The sequence below is a fragment of the Cajanus cajan genome, chromosome 6 (assembly GCF_000230855.2).
Source record: "Cajanus cajan strain Asha chromosome 6, NIPB_CcT2T_4, whole genome shotgun sequence".
NCBI lineage: Eukaryota > Viridiplantae > Streptophyta > Magnoliopsida > Fabales > Fabaceae > Cajanus > Cajanus cajan.
This window is the reverse complement of record NC_138522.1, coordinates 42,881,652-42,897,573: the sequence shown is the minus strand read 5'-3', so window position 1 is coordinate 42,897,573 and position 15,922 is coordinate 42,881,652. Positions and strand designations below refer to the sequence as shown.

At 28.0% G+C, this 15,922-nt stretch overlaps 1 protein-coding gene across 1 annotated transcript; it reads right to left on the bottom strand.

The window, feature by feature from the left end:
• Positions 1-350: 350 nt before the first annotated feature.
• CLT2 (CRT (chloroquine-resistance transporter)-like transporter 2) lies at positions 351-9,994 on the bottom strand. Its single transcript, XM_029272136.2, has 10 exons — positions 9,598-9,994; positions 9,300-9,445; positions 8,381-8,418; positions 7,027-7,142; positions 5,365-5,464; positions 5,250-5,285; positions 5,082-5,132; positions 2,190-2,313; positions 1,363-1,488; positions 351-829 (listed from the first exon to the last, which is right to left on the bottom strand). The coding sequence occupies exons 1-10, from the start codon at positions 9,942-9,944 to the stop codon at positions 672-674; spliced, it is 1,242 nt and encodes a 413-aa protein (XP_029127969.2). The 5' UTR covers positions 9,945-9,994; the 3' UTR covers positions 351-671.
• Between the last annotated feature and the right edge of the window lie 5,928 nt (positions 9,995-15,922).

The window sequence follows — 15,922 nt, the reverse complement described above, 5'->3', positions numbered from 1 at the left end:
ATTGGTTCTTCTGTACACGACCAAAGATATTCTCGAATTGATTGAGCTCGATGATAATCAACCCTCTAGTATTAAAACATAATTTGTGCTACATGTTAGTTAACAAAACTACTGCACGAGATGATCACACACATAATTCGTAGAATATGACAATGTTTACTTTTTTTTAAGAAACGAAGTTATAAAATTGAAGTTAATTTTTTTATCACTTAATAATATCGCCTGCGACCAAGAGGCAACGCGGTGGTTACGATCATTTACGTTTCTCGTGAAAAGTATCAATCCAAGATATCTCATCGCCAAAATATTGTATTTTCATATTTTGTAAGAAAGCCAACCAATAAGACCACTGAAAAAAGCCCGCACCTGCATTTTACCAACTACGTTTGTCGGCTATGTATTAATGTACGTGAAAATATACTCGCACAAGTCAGATATATGCACAATTTTAAGTTACAATAATCCAATGGCAGAATGAGGAAGTCAGCCACCATAAAGCAGCTAAGTGACCCTTAAACGTGGAAACTGAACAAATTTTACGCTCAAAAGAATAATCGCAATGATTGTGAATATTTCACCGTGGCCAAGAGTGCCTCAAGGCTGACATTCTTTGCGGTATGATGCTTAGCTGTTAGTTCTCCTCATCATTGGTTTCATAATCTGGAACTTTTTCAGTCAACTTCAGAACTGTTCCTCGCAGGTCGGGTTGTGTTGTACAAAAACAGACCACATAGAAGAATTGCACAGCCAAGCAAAAAGAATGGGCTCAGGCTTGTTGCCTCGGGAAGATATGGTAAAGGAAGGGAAAGAATATAAACAGAAATTGGCACTGCAAAAACAATAAGCACACATGAGCTATAAAAAGGTCAATGGGATAAACAAGAGGTACAAAAGACCTTAGGCCTATGTTTGGTGGAGGTGATTTAATAGGGAGAGGGATGAATTAGAGTGAATTTGAAAAAAGAAATGTTTAGTAGAAGGTATTTAAAGAGAATTGTGAAGAATTAGAAGTAGATTTCATATCATTTTTTAAAACCCCTGAGGGGATTTTAGTGGAATTTAGGAAATGTGTAAAATTATATAATACAAAAAATATTAATTCAAACTATATTATAAAGTGAGGATAAAATAGTAATTGTAAATACTAATTTCACTAAATTTTTCACTTAATTTCACTGTACCAACCAACTACAAATTTTATTCTATTCTACTCTATTTCTTACCTATTCCTATCAAATCAATTTTCTCTTATTTTCTCTTATTCTCTTCTATTCCTTCCTCTCCCCCCAAATAAAGCATAGGAGTTATAATTTTCGCTGGATGTCGTAAAAAGCATTTAAGAGATACAAAAATAATGAGTACCTGACAACATTACTAGAAGAGAAGCAACAACTGCAGAAGAAGTTTTTACTGCATTAAGCAGGGATATGTTGAATGCCAAATTGGTAATTACGTAAAGTAGTGGAAGCAAGGGAGCGCCATCACAACCTGAGACATGGAAATTGGAGAGGAATATGGATATATTAAAAATTGGGATAAAAAAGGATCAAAATCATCTAAAGGGTAGAGCTAATAAATTTTAATTTTCATCGGTTTGGTTGTGTGATAGGTTTATATTGAATCTTATTCAATTAAGAGAAAAGGATAGAAAATAAAAGCTACATAGAAATTTATTGATTTCTTACAATTATGAGAATTTTAATATAATTTTATCTAAATGGGTTAAAAAGAAATAGTGCCGAAGTTATGCTATATCTAGATGAGGTTAAATCATTGTCATGTATATATTCGGCTTCTTACCAGACGGACAGGTAGGGTATTGCATTATGTTATGAACCTAACGAGAACCACAAAAGCTAACCATTGTGCTAAGAAAGCCAAAGCCATATTAAACCCACATCAAATCCCATATTTCTGGTGCAGAACTCAAGTCCTATATACTTTGCAATTGGGTCATAACATAATGTTACATTATGATCTGTAGCCTAAGCATGACCACCTATCCTTTGTTTGCAATTGGGCGACACGGTGGAAGAATTTGATACCAATTGATGCGAACCTTGGAGAACCATACACTCATAATACTAATACCTACTCTGATAGTGTTTTAACTTTAACAACAATTTATTAACATATGCAGACAAGTGGGAGATATGTTAATGCACTGCTACCAATTTATTAGAGCTTACTTGGTTTATTAGCTCCAAGGTTTAGAAAGCAACCAGCACCGCTTTTAAGATATGAAGGAAGTTGAGCAAATGGTATGCCTTTCAAGTTAGAAAGTAAAGGTAGAGACAGAAGTACGAAAAGAGCCTACAATAAATATCAGAGACGAACCATAAATATTCCTTTCAATAATTACTTCAGTAATAAACATAAAACAGAAATAATCTAAAATAAAATTGAAATGACAACATGAGAACCTTTCAATAATTACTTAAGTAACAAACATGAAACAGAAATAATCCAAAATAAAATTAAAATGCCATCAAGAGAGTATTAGGGACGCAGGCCAGCATTGTGCACCTATCCCCCTTCCCTCCCCTAGCTAGGTGCTTGGCGCACCTATAATGAAACTAAGAGTCTGGTTCAGTAAACAGCTTAATTAAGGAGTTATTGACTAAATAATTACTATGTAAGCACTATTGTATAAGTTTTTTTTACAATAAAAAAAGAATAGGGTTAAATTATTTTCATATAAGTTTCAAGTTGTTTTCATGAGCTATCCTAGAGAGCTTATTGAAATAAGTTGAAAACAACCTATAGATATAAGTTATTTCATAAGTTCTTCCAAACACTTGTACAAATGCTTATGTTATAAGATAAGCCCAAATTGTAAATCAGCTCTTTCAAACAAACCCTAAAATTCTTATAAAAACGTTTTCAGAAGAAAAAATGCACTGCCAACCAAGGGAAGCTGTGAGGATCAAGTCTCTATTTTGATCAATATTAGATATGTCATAAACTAAACCAATCACAGCAAAATTCAAACTAAAAAAAGAAGAAGAAAGAAAACCAACTTTTCTATTGGATTTGATCAGTATTTTGTTCTACTTTTAAGATTCATCTAATCCAAACCAAAAACCTGAATCTGTGTGTGTATATAGGTTTATTTATTAAATTACCAGATTTAGAATTTTAAATATTGTTTTGACTAGTAATTTCTAATCTGGATTTACAATATATATATTTTTTATTTTATAATGAATGTGATTATCAAATCTATGTTATGATTTATAGTTTATTCTTTGAATTAGTTTTTATAAATTTAAATTTGATTCAATATCTTGTGATTTATTTACTGTCTCCTAAAAAACCAAAAAAAAGAAAAAAGTGATCCAATCCAAACCACTTTTAATTAAGTTGGATTGGTTCAGATTTTAATTTTAAAATAAACTGTTTTGACCGTGAAACAAGAAAACTTTGGATTGGATCAAATGACGTTTCGTTGATCTAATACAATCCACAAACATCCTTAGTCAAAATTCATGTCTAGTGTACAGAAAATAGATGAAAAAAGCAGGAAGGCAAACAGGCCAAGCAGAGCCTCAGAACTTTAAAATAAATGAATAGGCATACGCATACTTACTAATTCATCCGTGTCTATTTCATCATAGATAGAAGCAAAATGCTATAATGTAACCCATGGTGCCTTATCAGCATTGGGAACTAAAGAGTGGAAGTTTTTTGTATGAAAGATATTCAATTTCAATGTTTCGGTGGCAAGATCTACAGTCCAATAGTGAATTCAAATATCTAGAATTAGCAATATAATTCTTCTCTATGGAGACAAATTTTAGATAACCTCTCCTTCATGCTCTTTTACCATTATAGTTTTTGGATGAAAAATAGGATTGTTCATGACCAATCCCGTCCCACCAACCAGGCTTGGCCCAGCCTAAAGGGACTTTCACAAGTTCAGATTTAAGAAATTATATCCGATGTATTTTGATAACTAGTTTAGGTTATGCCTTTGTGTTGTCCCAATCCAATATAATATTATATATTATTTTGAAAAGTATAATTATATATCAATAACACAGCTTGACTTAACATTATTTTGACTAACATGGTGTAATATTTAAATTAATATCATTTATCATTTATCTTAAAATATATACAATAAAATAAACCTTAATTGTAGGTATAAATTTATTTCATTTTCCAATTTAACTATATATAATGTTAAGATTAATATATTGTGAGAATAAGTTGGGTTGACCCAGTCTTATCTAAACATTGTCGAGTCTTGGTCGTATCAGGTTCATGTTCACAAAATTGACCTTATCAAAATTTCGGACCAATTAAAGACATAAGTAAACCTGCCCCGTGAATACCCCGAACGAAGAAGAAAAATCATCATCTAACTAATAAATTTGTGGGATGTCGTAATATAAAATGTTGACAGCTGGATATATTTTTTATGTAATTGTAAATTTGGGTTGCTAAGATCAAAATCAGGCATACCCTGATTTGATTATATTCTCTTTTATTATAGGAGATTTAGTTAGATGGGATCAATATTAGATTATTCAAATCTAATTTGATTCTCCTTTATTTTCTTCTCTTTATCTTATCTTTACATTTTTTTTGTAATCAAGGTGATTAGGATTTCTTCTAATAATCTCTGTCTATATAATCTCCTCATATAATTCTGATCAATGTACAAAAATAAAGATCTTTTTCTTCTCTAAATTACATAAAATATTAACCAAAAACTCCAATTTATATTAATAGTTTAGGGCTCGCATGTAGCTCTATATGTACAAGTATAGCACCTAATAATACTCCAAAATAATAAGACAACAATAACCCATGTATCCTAAAAATTACCGTTTGCTATTTGTAATTAAGGGACAAAAAAAGTAATGCATTTTGAAATCATATAAAAAGTTAGACAGCAAACATATAATTTGAACTCACACAAGTTGTTTCATGATCATTCTTCAATTACACAAGATGAAACAACAACCAAGAAATCAGCAATCAAGAAAGAAAAACTAAAAATTACTGGTAATAATGCCATTTACAGATTTTGAAAGGTACAATAAGTTCATTGCAATTTATGTAGCAAGTCGTACCTGAAACCCAGATCCAAAAGAATTGACCACAAATATGTCCAGTGACTTGTGCTGCATGTGAACATCTTAAAGACTTCAAAGCATGCCCGCAAATAAAATGCCAATGGAATCTATCGTCCAGTAACCTTATATACACCCCCCTTCCCCCAAAAGGTAAACAAAGCATACCTTTAATCGAGTGGCAGAATCAATGAAAATATACTCCTGCCATACAAGAAAAAACAAAGAGTATTATGCTCCTCAACAAGTTAAACTAAAAATCTACGTCTTCTTATTGACTGACCTTGGTTACAGAAGCCCAAGCTTGAAAGGAACAAGAAACTATCATCAGTGCTGGCCAAAAGAACGGAACTTCAGAGAGCATCTGACCTGTATTTGAGCCACTGCAATGATGGGAAACAAATGATCAGATGAGCCCACTTCTTTTGAACTGAAAGAGGAATCACCTATCAATGGAGTCTAGGCACTTACTGCGTGAGATTTGTACCCAAACAATCACAATGAAAAGGCATGACAAATATTACAGCTATTGAACTTCTATAGCCTGTTATAAGCAGCTAGTGACCTGAGTTTTTTAACATTTTAATGACACCCTTAAAATTATACACGCAATAAATATTATTGGAAAGATTAGAAGCAATGAAGCTTTAGTAAAAATATTTCAAATTTAAGAGTGATGAACCATTTCGTGGTACTGGTTGGTTAACCATTCCTAAAATGGAAATATTTTTCTAAAAAAAAATTTAATGGTAATTTTCCTATATACCTCCTCAAGATAAGAAAAGGAGAACTAAATTACAATATTTTACACCAAAGGAGATAATGAACAGAGTAAAAACCTTTCTGTCCATAACAATTATATGTTGATCATTAGTAATTTATGTATTTTTCAAAAAATAAACTACTTAAGTAGCTTAAGTAGGTGTAAGACAGAGTACATGCATTCCAGTTTCAGCAAGAAACAAGAGGAAAATGACTTGGAAGTAAAATGGAAGAAGGCATTAGGGGTTATTTCTGATTGCAAAATACCTATTAAACTCAAAAGGCAAGTTTTATCGTAAAATAATATGTCCAATATACTATATGGTAGTGAATGTTGGGTTTTAAAGGGACAACATGAGAGAAAGGTGAGAGTAGTAAAAATGATAATGCTAATATGGATGTGTGGCCATACAAGAAAAGACAGGATACTGAATGACTATATACAAGAAAAGATTGGTGGTGCACCGATTGATGAAAAATCAATTAAGGCGATTTGGACACGTACAAAGAAGGCCATGAGAGGTTCCACTTAGAAGTGTACATTGCACGGTTTTTAGTCCTATGAAAAGGAGGAAAGGGAGGCCAAAAAGGACTTTGGAAGAAGTTGTCAACGGAGATCTCATGATAAATAATATTCATGAAGCTTTGATTTTTAACCGAGCTGTCATGTGATCCATGAAGCTGAAATCACCTAGTGGGATAAGGCTTTGTTGTTGTTTTTTACAAAGTAAACTCCTATTTTAGCTTCACAAAAACATGAGACATGTCCTCCAGAGAAAGTTGACATCAATGTAGTCCTTCAACAATAGAAAGTGAGATCAATAAGATCCCCAAATTTAAATTCCATTAACATTGTTCTCATTGTCCAATTACCAAAGGACAATGCTGATGTTACTTTTAATGATTGCAGAGCTAAAGTGATGTCAAAGTGCTTCAAAGGGAGAAACTGATGTCCAGTGTATATTTAGGGGAATAAAATGAGTGTTCAATCATTTTGTGAATTGGAAGGGAGATTAGAAGTTAAGTCTGGTATTTTCTAGTCAATATCTTTTGTCAAAGCTAATTCACTACACATTTTTGGGAATACTTGATTCACATAGTCATCCGACCTAATTAGTGAACTCAACATGAGAAACTGAATATGAAGAATACTGTATTTATCCCTGCAATAAAGTCAAATTACCTTGCAATAGCCACCACAACACCAACAGCTACAAGTAAGCATCCAACCAATTGATTGATTGAGTACGTTCTTCTCAAGAGAAGGGTAGAAAACATTAGCTGCCAAACCAAAAATGTCTGCAAAAAAAAAAAAAAAAATCATAAAACAGTATTTGGAGAATACATATACTGATGCATTAAAACAACTAGCACACTGACCAACAAAAACACTACTATGATTATGCATATAATAAGCTGTGGTCAGTGTCATTCCATTAAAATGTCAGGATTCAATTGGCCGAGATCTGCAGGGAGATTTTTGCCATTTAGTACCTTGAATTACAAAGCAATGCAATTTTCTCAATCAATTTCACTTATTGCCACCATTTAGAGATGCTTTACCAGTACTGATAATGACAACAAAGTTTGTGTAAAATGTAAAATATTAAAAAAATACAGATGTTTGTAGTATCTAATAATACTATCATGAAGATCATATCACTAAATTCACTACATGCTAATAACATCAGTAATAATACAGTTTTCTGCAAATGCTCAAGTCATGAATAGCAATGTCATGAATGAGAGAAGGTGTTACATAGTTTACAGCAATACTGTCATTTTCTTCATTCTTAGTTGGAATAAAAGGACGGGCTAACAGCAAAAAACATAAATGCAGACATGATATACTGAATATGTTCTGAAATAACAAGCCTCCTGTACTTTAGGAGTGACTGCTACATCCTACTATAAATATGACAATGAAATGGCTTAGGTATGCTGCCATCATAGTGAGAAACAGACCAGACTCAATCTGTAAACAAGCATGGACTACAATGTCCTTGAAAAAATAAATTGGAATGATGCTTAGTTGTGTCAAAGTATATTTGAAGGAAAAAAAATGAGAATGACAAGTTTTATAACACCTTTGGGGAGTAGAGAGAAGCGAAATTAGGCTTAGTTTCTATAATGCTAGAAGTTGATAAAAATCAAAATTCTGATTTATTGTCATTGCCAATAAATTAGCTGGTTTATATTAAATCAATGCTACAAAGTCGCGAATTCCTTAATATATTATAAAAACCATCATGCTGCTTATAGACCACTCACTAAACTCAGTCAAAGCCACAACATTTCAATTAAGTTCTCAAAAGCACTGCTGTATAGCATGGCATCCACATCATGTAAAATTAAAGCAGATTTTCTCATAAGACCTAACCATATGTATGACAAATGAGAAACTAAAAATAAAGTAAACTTCACAGATGTATAAAATTAAAGGGCAGATGTATATTGCTTAAAATAAAGACAAACTCGTATTTCTTGTTTGTCACCTGTCCTCTGATAACAAGGGCTGTTCAAAATATTTAAGATACCTGATTCAATATGGGTATGACTGGTCCAGGAAGTACGGCTGCAGAAGGTAATGAACATTCAGTTTAGAAACACCAAAAGCAAACACTTAGGGTATGCTTGGTGGAAAATTGAGAGCAGAGTGAAATGGAAAGATTTTGATTTTCATTCATTGTAGCTTGGTAGAGGGTGGAAATGGAAACTCACTTTCAGGGTACTAGACATCACACAAATGACAGCCTCTGCTTTTGTTTTTTTCCTCTATAAGCATTTCTCATTTCACACTTTTCAAAATTGATGGTTATTTTGTGTACAACAGAAAAACAAGCCACTTATTCCTTGTTGACATTTAATAACAACTGACATAGCTTTGTAGCATTTAACACTATAAAACCCAATATATTATTGACTTGGATACACAATATTAACACAAGTCCAATGGGATATGTTACCACGGAATATTATATGTCAACATGTGCACCCTCAACAATGGTTTTTAAAAACGGTGCGCAACCGCGATTTTGGCCTCAGTGACAGTTATTGAAGATTTGGAGTCACCATGACCGCAATAGTGAGTTGCGACATCCCTTTTTATTTCCATTCTAGGAACATTAAGGTTAACAACATAACTGCGAACACAATTTAAAACCTTGCCCTCATCTTAATCAGAGATTAGGTACTATCCAGGAGTGCTCCTTTTTATTTTTAACGGTAGAAAATATTACAAAGACAATAACAAAATTCCAACCTAAGATTTTGTCCATACTATTCCAATTCTCACCACTATCCAGAGTGCTGTCGGGACACTAGCTAAGGAACATTTAACACACACTATTATTTATTAAATGCTTTTAATTACTTAAAAAAAAAGTACTGAATATTAAGAATATAAAACGGTCGAAAAAGAGAACAGAAAAGAAAAAACAAGATAACAGTCAGTACCTCCGGCAGACATTCCGGTAACCAATCCCAAAGCTTCTAGAAACCCAATGGCTACAAAACGTAATTTCGGAATCGCCAGCATCTCATCGGTAACAATTCTCGCCCGGTATCGCATATACAAGATAGAGAAATATATAACAACATACCTACGTCACACAAAACCACAACACAATTATTTCAACGCGCTCAAAAAATCCCCAAAAAAAGTAAGTAAACAAACAAACAAATAATTCTCCAAGAGCGAAAACAACAAATAAATGCGATTCCAAGTGGCAACAAGCCGATCAAAGAGTTTTACCCAAAAGTTATGAACTGAGCGAGAAAAAAAGGGTAATCTCGCATAGGAACAAGAGCTAGCTTGTAAAGCACGCGATTAGCTACCGCCGTTGTGACGGTGATAGCGGAGCTCAATAAGACGTAGTTGGTGCCACTGCGCGATGAAGACGTTGAGTTTGAGTTTGAGTTCGTGGCACGAATTTTGAGAACACTTGGGTTGTGGTGGACATGGTTGCGGTTGAATCTGGCATTGCCGGAAAAGTGCACCGGTAGCTTCGAAGACAGTGACGACATTGAGAAGAGAGGTTGCAGCTTTGGATTGCGAAACGAGAAACGGCTCGGAAACGACGGCGTTGAACAGAATGCCATAGCGAACAACACTGCCCTCGCTTTCAACCAACTAGGATCACTTGTAACAAATAACAAATAAAATAAATGCTGATAATACTTTTTTATTTATTCATAAATTTTCGTTACATTAATTTTGAGAAACTCCTAGCTACATAACTCATTCTATCATTTGTTTATGTAAATTTCACTCAGTCATGATAAAGTTTTTTTTTTACATAATATAATAAACATTTGTATTCAAAATAATGTGGTATTATCATTATTTAATTTAATATAAACTAAAAAAGCATCTTACATTATTAAAATATTCGTATGGTTATTATTTTCATAATGTGTAATGGATATAAATAGTAGGTAAGATTTAAATAGGGGTTAGAATATTAAATATTTGTATTTTAATCTGCATTTTCAGAAAATAGGGGTTAGAGTATTTTCCATTTTAAATCAATGCAAACTCAATTTTTCTCTGTACTAGAAACTTGAAAATATAATAGTAAACGATAGTAGTCATATTAAGAAATTTAATGAAAAACAAAATATTTGTCTTCTTCTAAGTTTCTAAGTTATGATGTTGTTTGCTTAAAAAAAAAAGTTATGATGTTGTTTAATTTATAAGATATATTTAATATTGTTATATATATATATATATATATCTATATATATATATATATATATATATATATATATATAAATCACAATTGTGATTCGAAACAAAATTATAAAATACTTGAAAATGAAGAAGTCTCATTAAATATTGCTATATTTGATTGATTATAAAAAATTTATGTGCCAAATTTTCAAGCAAGTTTCAAAAGGAGGTTTCAAAATTGAAGGTGCAAATTATTCGATACTCTTTAAAAGACAAAAAAAAAAAAATAAGTAGTTTAGATTTGTGAAGAAAGACATAACATGACAATGCAATACAAAGAAGCCAAAATTATAATTTTAATACCGCTAGGGCCTAGGGATCTAGCCAAAGATATATGACAAGGAATCTATCACAGAGGCTACATGTGAAGGAATGTAACAGTAAGAAAAATAAAAAAATAATTAAAAAAAACTACTTCCAAGACCGCTACTAGAAGAAATCTAACAACAAATAAAATAAATAAATAAATAAATAAAAATATATATACATATAAAGAACTACTTCCAAAACTATTAAAAAAAATTGATGACTATTAAAAAAAATTGATGTTTTGTTGTCATCATTATCCTTATATTATTTAGAGCTTAAAATTTAGAATTTAGAAATAATGATAGTAATAGTAAGAATAATAGTAATAATAATAATAATAATAAAAAGTGATGAACAATAAGTGTTAATAGTTATAGAAACAACAATAATAAAAATTCTATAGAAGTATATTTATAATTAAATTTTAATTTGAATTAAACTTAAATATACTTATAGTCTTTGTAAAAAAAAAAATTTGTTTTTATTTTTATAAAACTAAAACTATTATTTTTTGTTCTTATATTTATGTGATTATTTTTAACTACTTTTTATTTATTAAAAAGTTAAGTAATCATCTTAAGTGTTATGTAAAACAATTGCTGATATCATATCAATATTTAAAACCTCTAAAAAAATTATAAGTCTTTAAAATTGATGTTATTTATCTATCTTAAAATGATTATTTTGGACTAAAAATAGTTAGTTTAATTTTTAGAAAGATGAAAATTAAAGAAAAATATTTTACAGAAATCAAAATTTAATCATTTTATAAGGATAAAAATGATGTTTATAAAATTTAGAAGGATGAAAAACAAAGAAAATTTTTTAAAGGGATCAAAATCAAAATCATCAATTTTATAAGGACTAAAAATATATTTAAACCTCTGAATTATTAATTATTTATATCTATAATCAAAAGGTTATTATTTATTTTTCTTATTTTTCATAATAAGACATGCTCTCAATTAATACTCTCTATATATAGAGAGATCTCTATATATATAATATATAGAGAGAGAGGAGCATCCAAACGATATTAGTACAACTTTTTATTAATTATTACACCACGTAATAACTTTTAACTAAATGTGAATTTTATCGATCCACCCATTGAATTATAAAGTCATATCACCTTGTATGTGTATATCAAACTTTGTTAAAATTGAACAATAATTTAAATGTAAATAAAGTGTTCATATTTTATTATATTTTAAAATGTTTATATTACATCAATTTTGTTTTATAAGAATGAGATGTTAAATTATCTTGGATTAAAATAAAATTTTGTATATATAATTTAAGAATGAGGAACTTTTAATCTAATGACAAATTTTAAAAAATTCATATTTAATTGAAAGCTATTGAACAGTATAATAGTCATTAATGTCATTTAAACTTTCTTTATATACACTAGCAGGGTCGAGTCACTTCATGCCTCTATATGTATTTTATTTTAGAATTTAAAATAATTTATTTATAAAATTTTAAATTAGTTGTTTTTTTGTGTTATATATATATTGATTTATTTATTTATTATAGAAATTATGAACATAATTTCATGCTAAAAAATGAATAAAATTGAGAAAATATTTAATGAGTAAACATAATTTAGATTAAAAAAATGACTAAACTTAATAATTTATTGTAGAATTTTTTTATAATATATTTTGTAAAAAACTCAAAAGAAATCCAATTTCCAAGTAATAAATAAAAATAACTGTAATATAGTTTTAAAATATTTTGAATAAATTTATTTGATTATAAGTTTTAAAATTAATTTTTGTAATTTTAAAACTATTAAAAAATAAATGAAATTCAAAATTCAAAATTAGGCATAATTTAAATTTTATTTTTTTAATAAGTTGAGAAAAATTAAATTCATTGTAAAAATAATGAAAATAAAAATAAAAATCATTGTAAAAAAGGACTAAACTTACATAACTTAGTTTTAAAAATGTCTAAATTTAATAATTTGATGTAGATTTGAAAGAAAATTTGTTGAAAAGAACTCAAAACAAATCAAATTTTCAATTAATAAATAAAAATAACTTTGATTTAGTTTTACAATGTTGATTAAACTTATTTGATTATAAATTTTAAAAGGAATTTTTAAAATTTAAAGCTATTGATAATAATTTAAAATCTAAAATTTAAAAATTAAAAATTAAAAATTAAAAATTAAAATACTATTTGGTCTTTTTATTAATGCAAAATTGAGAATCATTGTACAATACTGATTTCAAATAACTAGTATATTTTATTTTAGTTTTTCTTTAATTATATATCGCATAATCATATATTTTATCTTTATGTACAACATAATATTTCTAACATTCATATGGATGTGCATAAAAAAATATTAAAATTTATATTTTATTCCAAATAAGAAATAATGATTAAATTAAAACTAATAAATACAAATGTATACTAAAATTTTACATTATATCAAATTTTAATATTTTATTTAAGGGTGAACAAAATAGATTAAACTAAACTAAACTTATAAAAACTATACTAAATTTAAAAGTAGTTTATGTGAATTGAATTGTATATTAATTAGTTCAAATGAACTGAGCTAAATTATACTATAAAAATTTGAACTAAACTACAATTTAAATTGTATTAAACTATAATGCTACTTTGAATTGAACAATTTTGACTTGTTGATCCATCACACATTTTCAAACTTTATTTTATTTTACATTTTATTTAATTTTTTCATAAGAAAATATATGTAAAAAAAATAAAATCAAACAAACTTGGTGGATTTCAAACTAAAAAATTAGTTGACCAACATAACTTGATTGGCCTGTCAGGTCTAACAAAATTGACACATTTTTTTTTCAAAGCTTAGACCGTTGGATTAACGAACTAATCCATCAAATATAAAATATGTTAGACACATTTAATTTTTATACTTGCATAAAAATAATTCAATTTTTTATAATTTAGTTTTTTTTTTTTGCAAATAGTTCAATTTTTTTTATAATGTAATTCAATTTAATTTACCACCAATTCAATTCAGTTCAATTTTTTTCTTGCTCTCCTCTAATTTTACCCAAAAATATTATAAACAAATACCATGGTTCTTATAATTCTCTCTAACATACGTTTTAGTCTCTTTAAGTGATGTTTTAAGTTTTTGCATCAGGAGATGTATTGTATTAGGATTTCAATGGATTCTAAAAGACTTTTTTTATTATAATTTTTTTTTGTAGTATTCAATCAAAACTTTTTTTTAATATAAAAAAAGCATGTAGCAATCAAGATTTTTTTAAGAGTCCATCAAAATTTAATATATTCCATTAAGCCAATAAAAAATCTGGTAGTATTCAATTAAGATTTTTTTTACTAAATTTTTTTTTGTTGATATTCAAAAATATAAATATTTTGATAAATTATTTTAAATATTAGATTTTGTGAGACATTTTAGTATAATTTACATGTAATTCACTCATCAAACAATCTTATCAAAATCTTTAAGATTTTGCATGACTTTTTTACCCCTCTATTTTTACTCTTTCTTTTTTTTTTGTCTTTCTTAAATATTTTCTCTCACCTTTCTTACTTCTCTCTCACATATTCTGTCTTTTTCTTCTCTCCTCTTTTACCATTCTTGTTTTTCTCTCTCTTCTACTTTTATTTATCTCATTTTCTCATTTTCTTTTTATTTATTTATCTCATTTGTTTCTTCTTCTTTGTTTCATTATTTTTTTCTCTCTCATTACTTCTCTTTCTCTTTCTCTTTCTTCTCTATATATATATATATATATATATATATATATCTTTTATCATCTCTCTTATTTATCTCTTTTTGTTATACTCCTATATTTTTTTTTATCTACCAAATAGTTTATTAGTATTTATTTATTTTAATTATTTAATATTTAAAATGATTTTTGTATTATTAAATATTATCTATTGTTAAATTTTTTAAATCATTAAAATTTAACCGTTTATTTTGAATAAAATTTAATATTGAAATATAAAATTTTGATAAATAAATTAAAAAAAAATTTGTAAGTCATGATAATGACCCTCAAAATAAAAATGAAGTCTTAAATTTACATCATGTATTCTTAAAAAATGTGATTGAGAATATATTTAATATTTTTAATTTTCACTTAATAATTTTTAAGTTAAAATCTCTATTTCTATTTAAGACACAAATTGAACTTGTATTAACCTATAGTACTATATATCTTTCATCACAAAAAATGTCATTTTAACGAATAAATAAATGAATCTTCATCTTCAATACTACCAGTTGATTAAGATCGTAATTTTAAATATATTATTTAGATCCAAGTGTATAAAAGAGAATATATCAATATGTGAAAGACTAACTATTATAACTTTAGATATGTGAAGAAATGTTAGTTAAAAGAATATTAAAATTAATTATTTGTCAAAAGATAAAAAAAATTGTGTTTATTTTATTTTCTTTATTATTTATTATTATTTTTTATTAAATCTTGTAGTAATACAAATTCATGTTTCTGTATAAAGTCCATAAAATCTTTTAAAATTTTACGATATAAATTCACTAAAATCTAAATTATAAAATTTTGATTAAAATCCAACTTTTAAATTTTTTTTAGAAAAAATTCTAAAAATCATGATACTCATGCAAAATCTATTAAATTCTACAAGACTTTTTTAAATTAAAATTGTCTTTCAAAATCCAAATTCAATACACACCTTAATTTTATGTCAATTCATCACTGCCATAAAATTTTAAATTTTTATAGCCATTTTATATCGCCAAAACAATTTCTCTAATGTATGTCACAGGATCCAAACTTAACTTTCATAAATATTAAATACATTGGGACCAAGTATTTTTAAATTTTTAGACTAAAACTTACAGTTTCTTCGTAAAAGGGATCAAAACTTAAACTGAATATAACTATTATTCAAATGATAAGTTTAACCTAATAATAACAATAATTTTCACGTCTAATGAGATATTGAACTTTTAGTATTCACGAAATCTACTAGTGTTTCTAGAGCCTCGCCATATACCGGTCAAAACAGG

What these genes read in the sequence shown, in the direction of transcription:
- CLT2 (XM_029272136.2), bottom strand. Translation starts at nt 9,944, where the DNA reads ATGGCATTCTGTTCAACGCCGTCGTTTCCGAGCCGTTTCTCGTTTCGC. An exon ending in TACCGGAATGTCTGCCGGAG is followed by an intron (nt 8,419 to 9,299) that starts GTACTGACTGTT and finishes TACCTTCTGCAG; the next exon opens with CCGTACTTCCTGGACCAGTC. An exon ending in CCTTGGAGCTAATAAACCAA is followed by an intron (nt 1,489 to 2,189) that starts GTAAGCTCTAAT and finishes TCCATGTCTCAG; the next exon opens with GTTGTGATGGCGCTCCCTTG.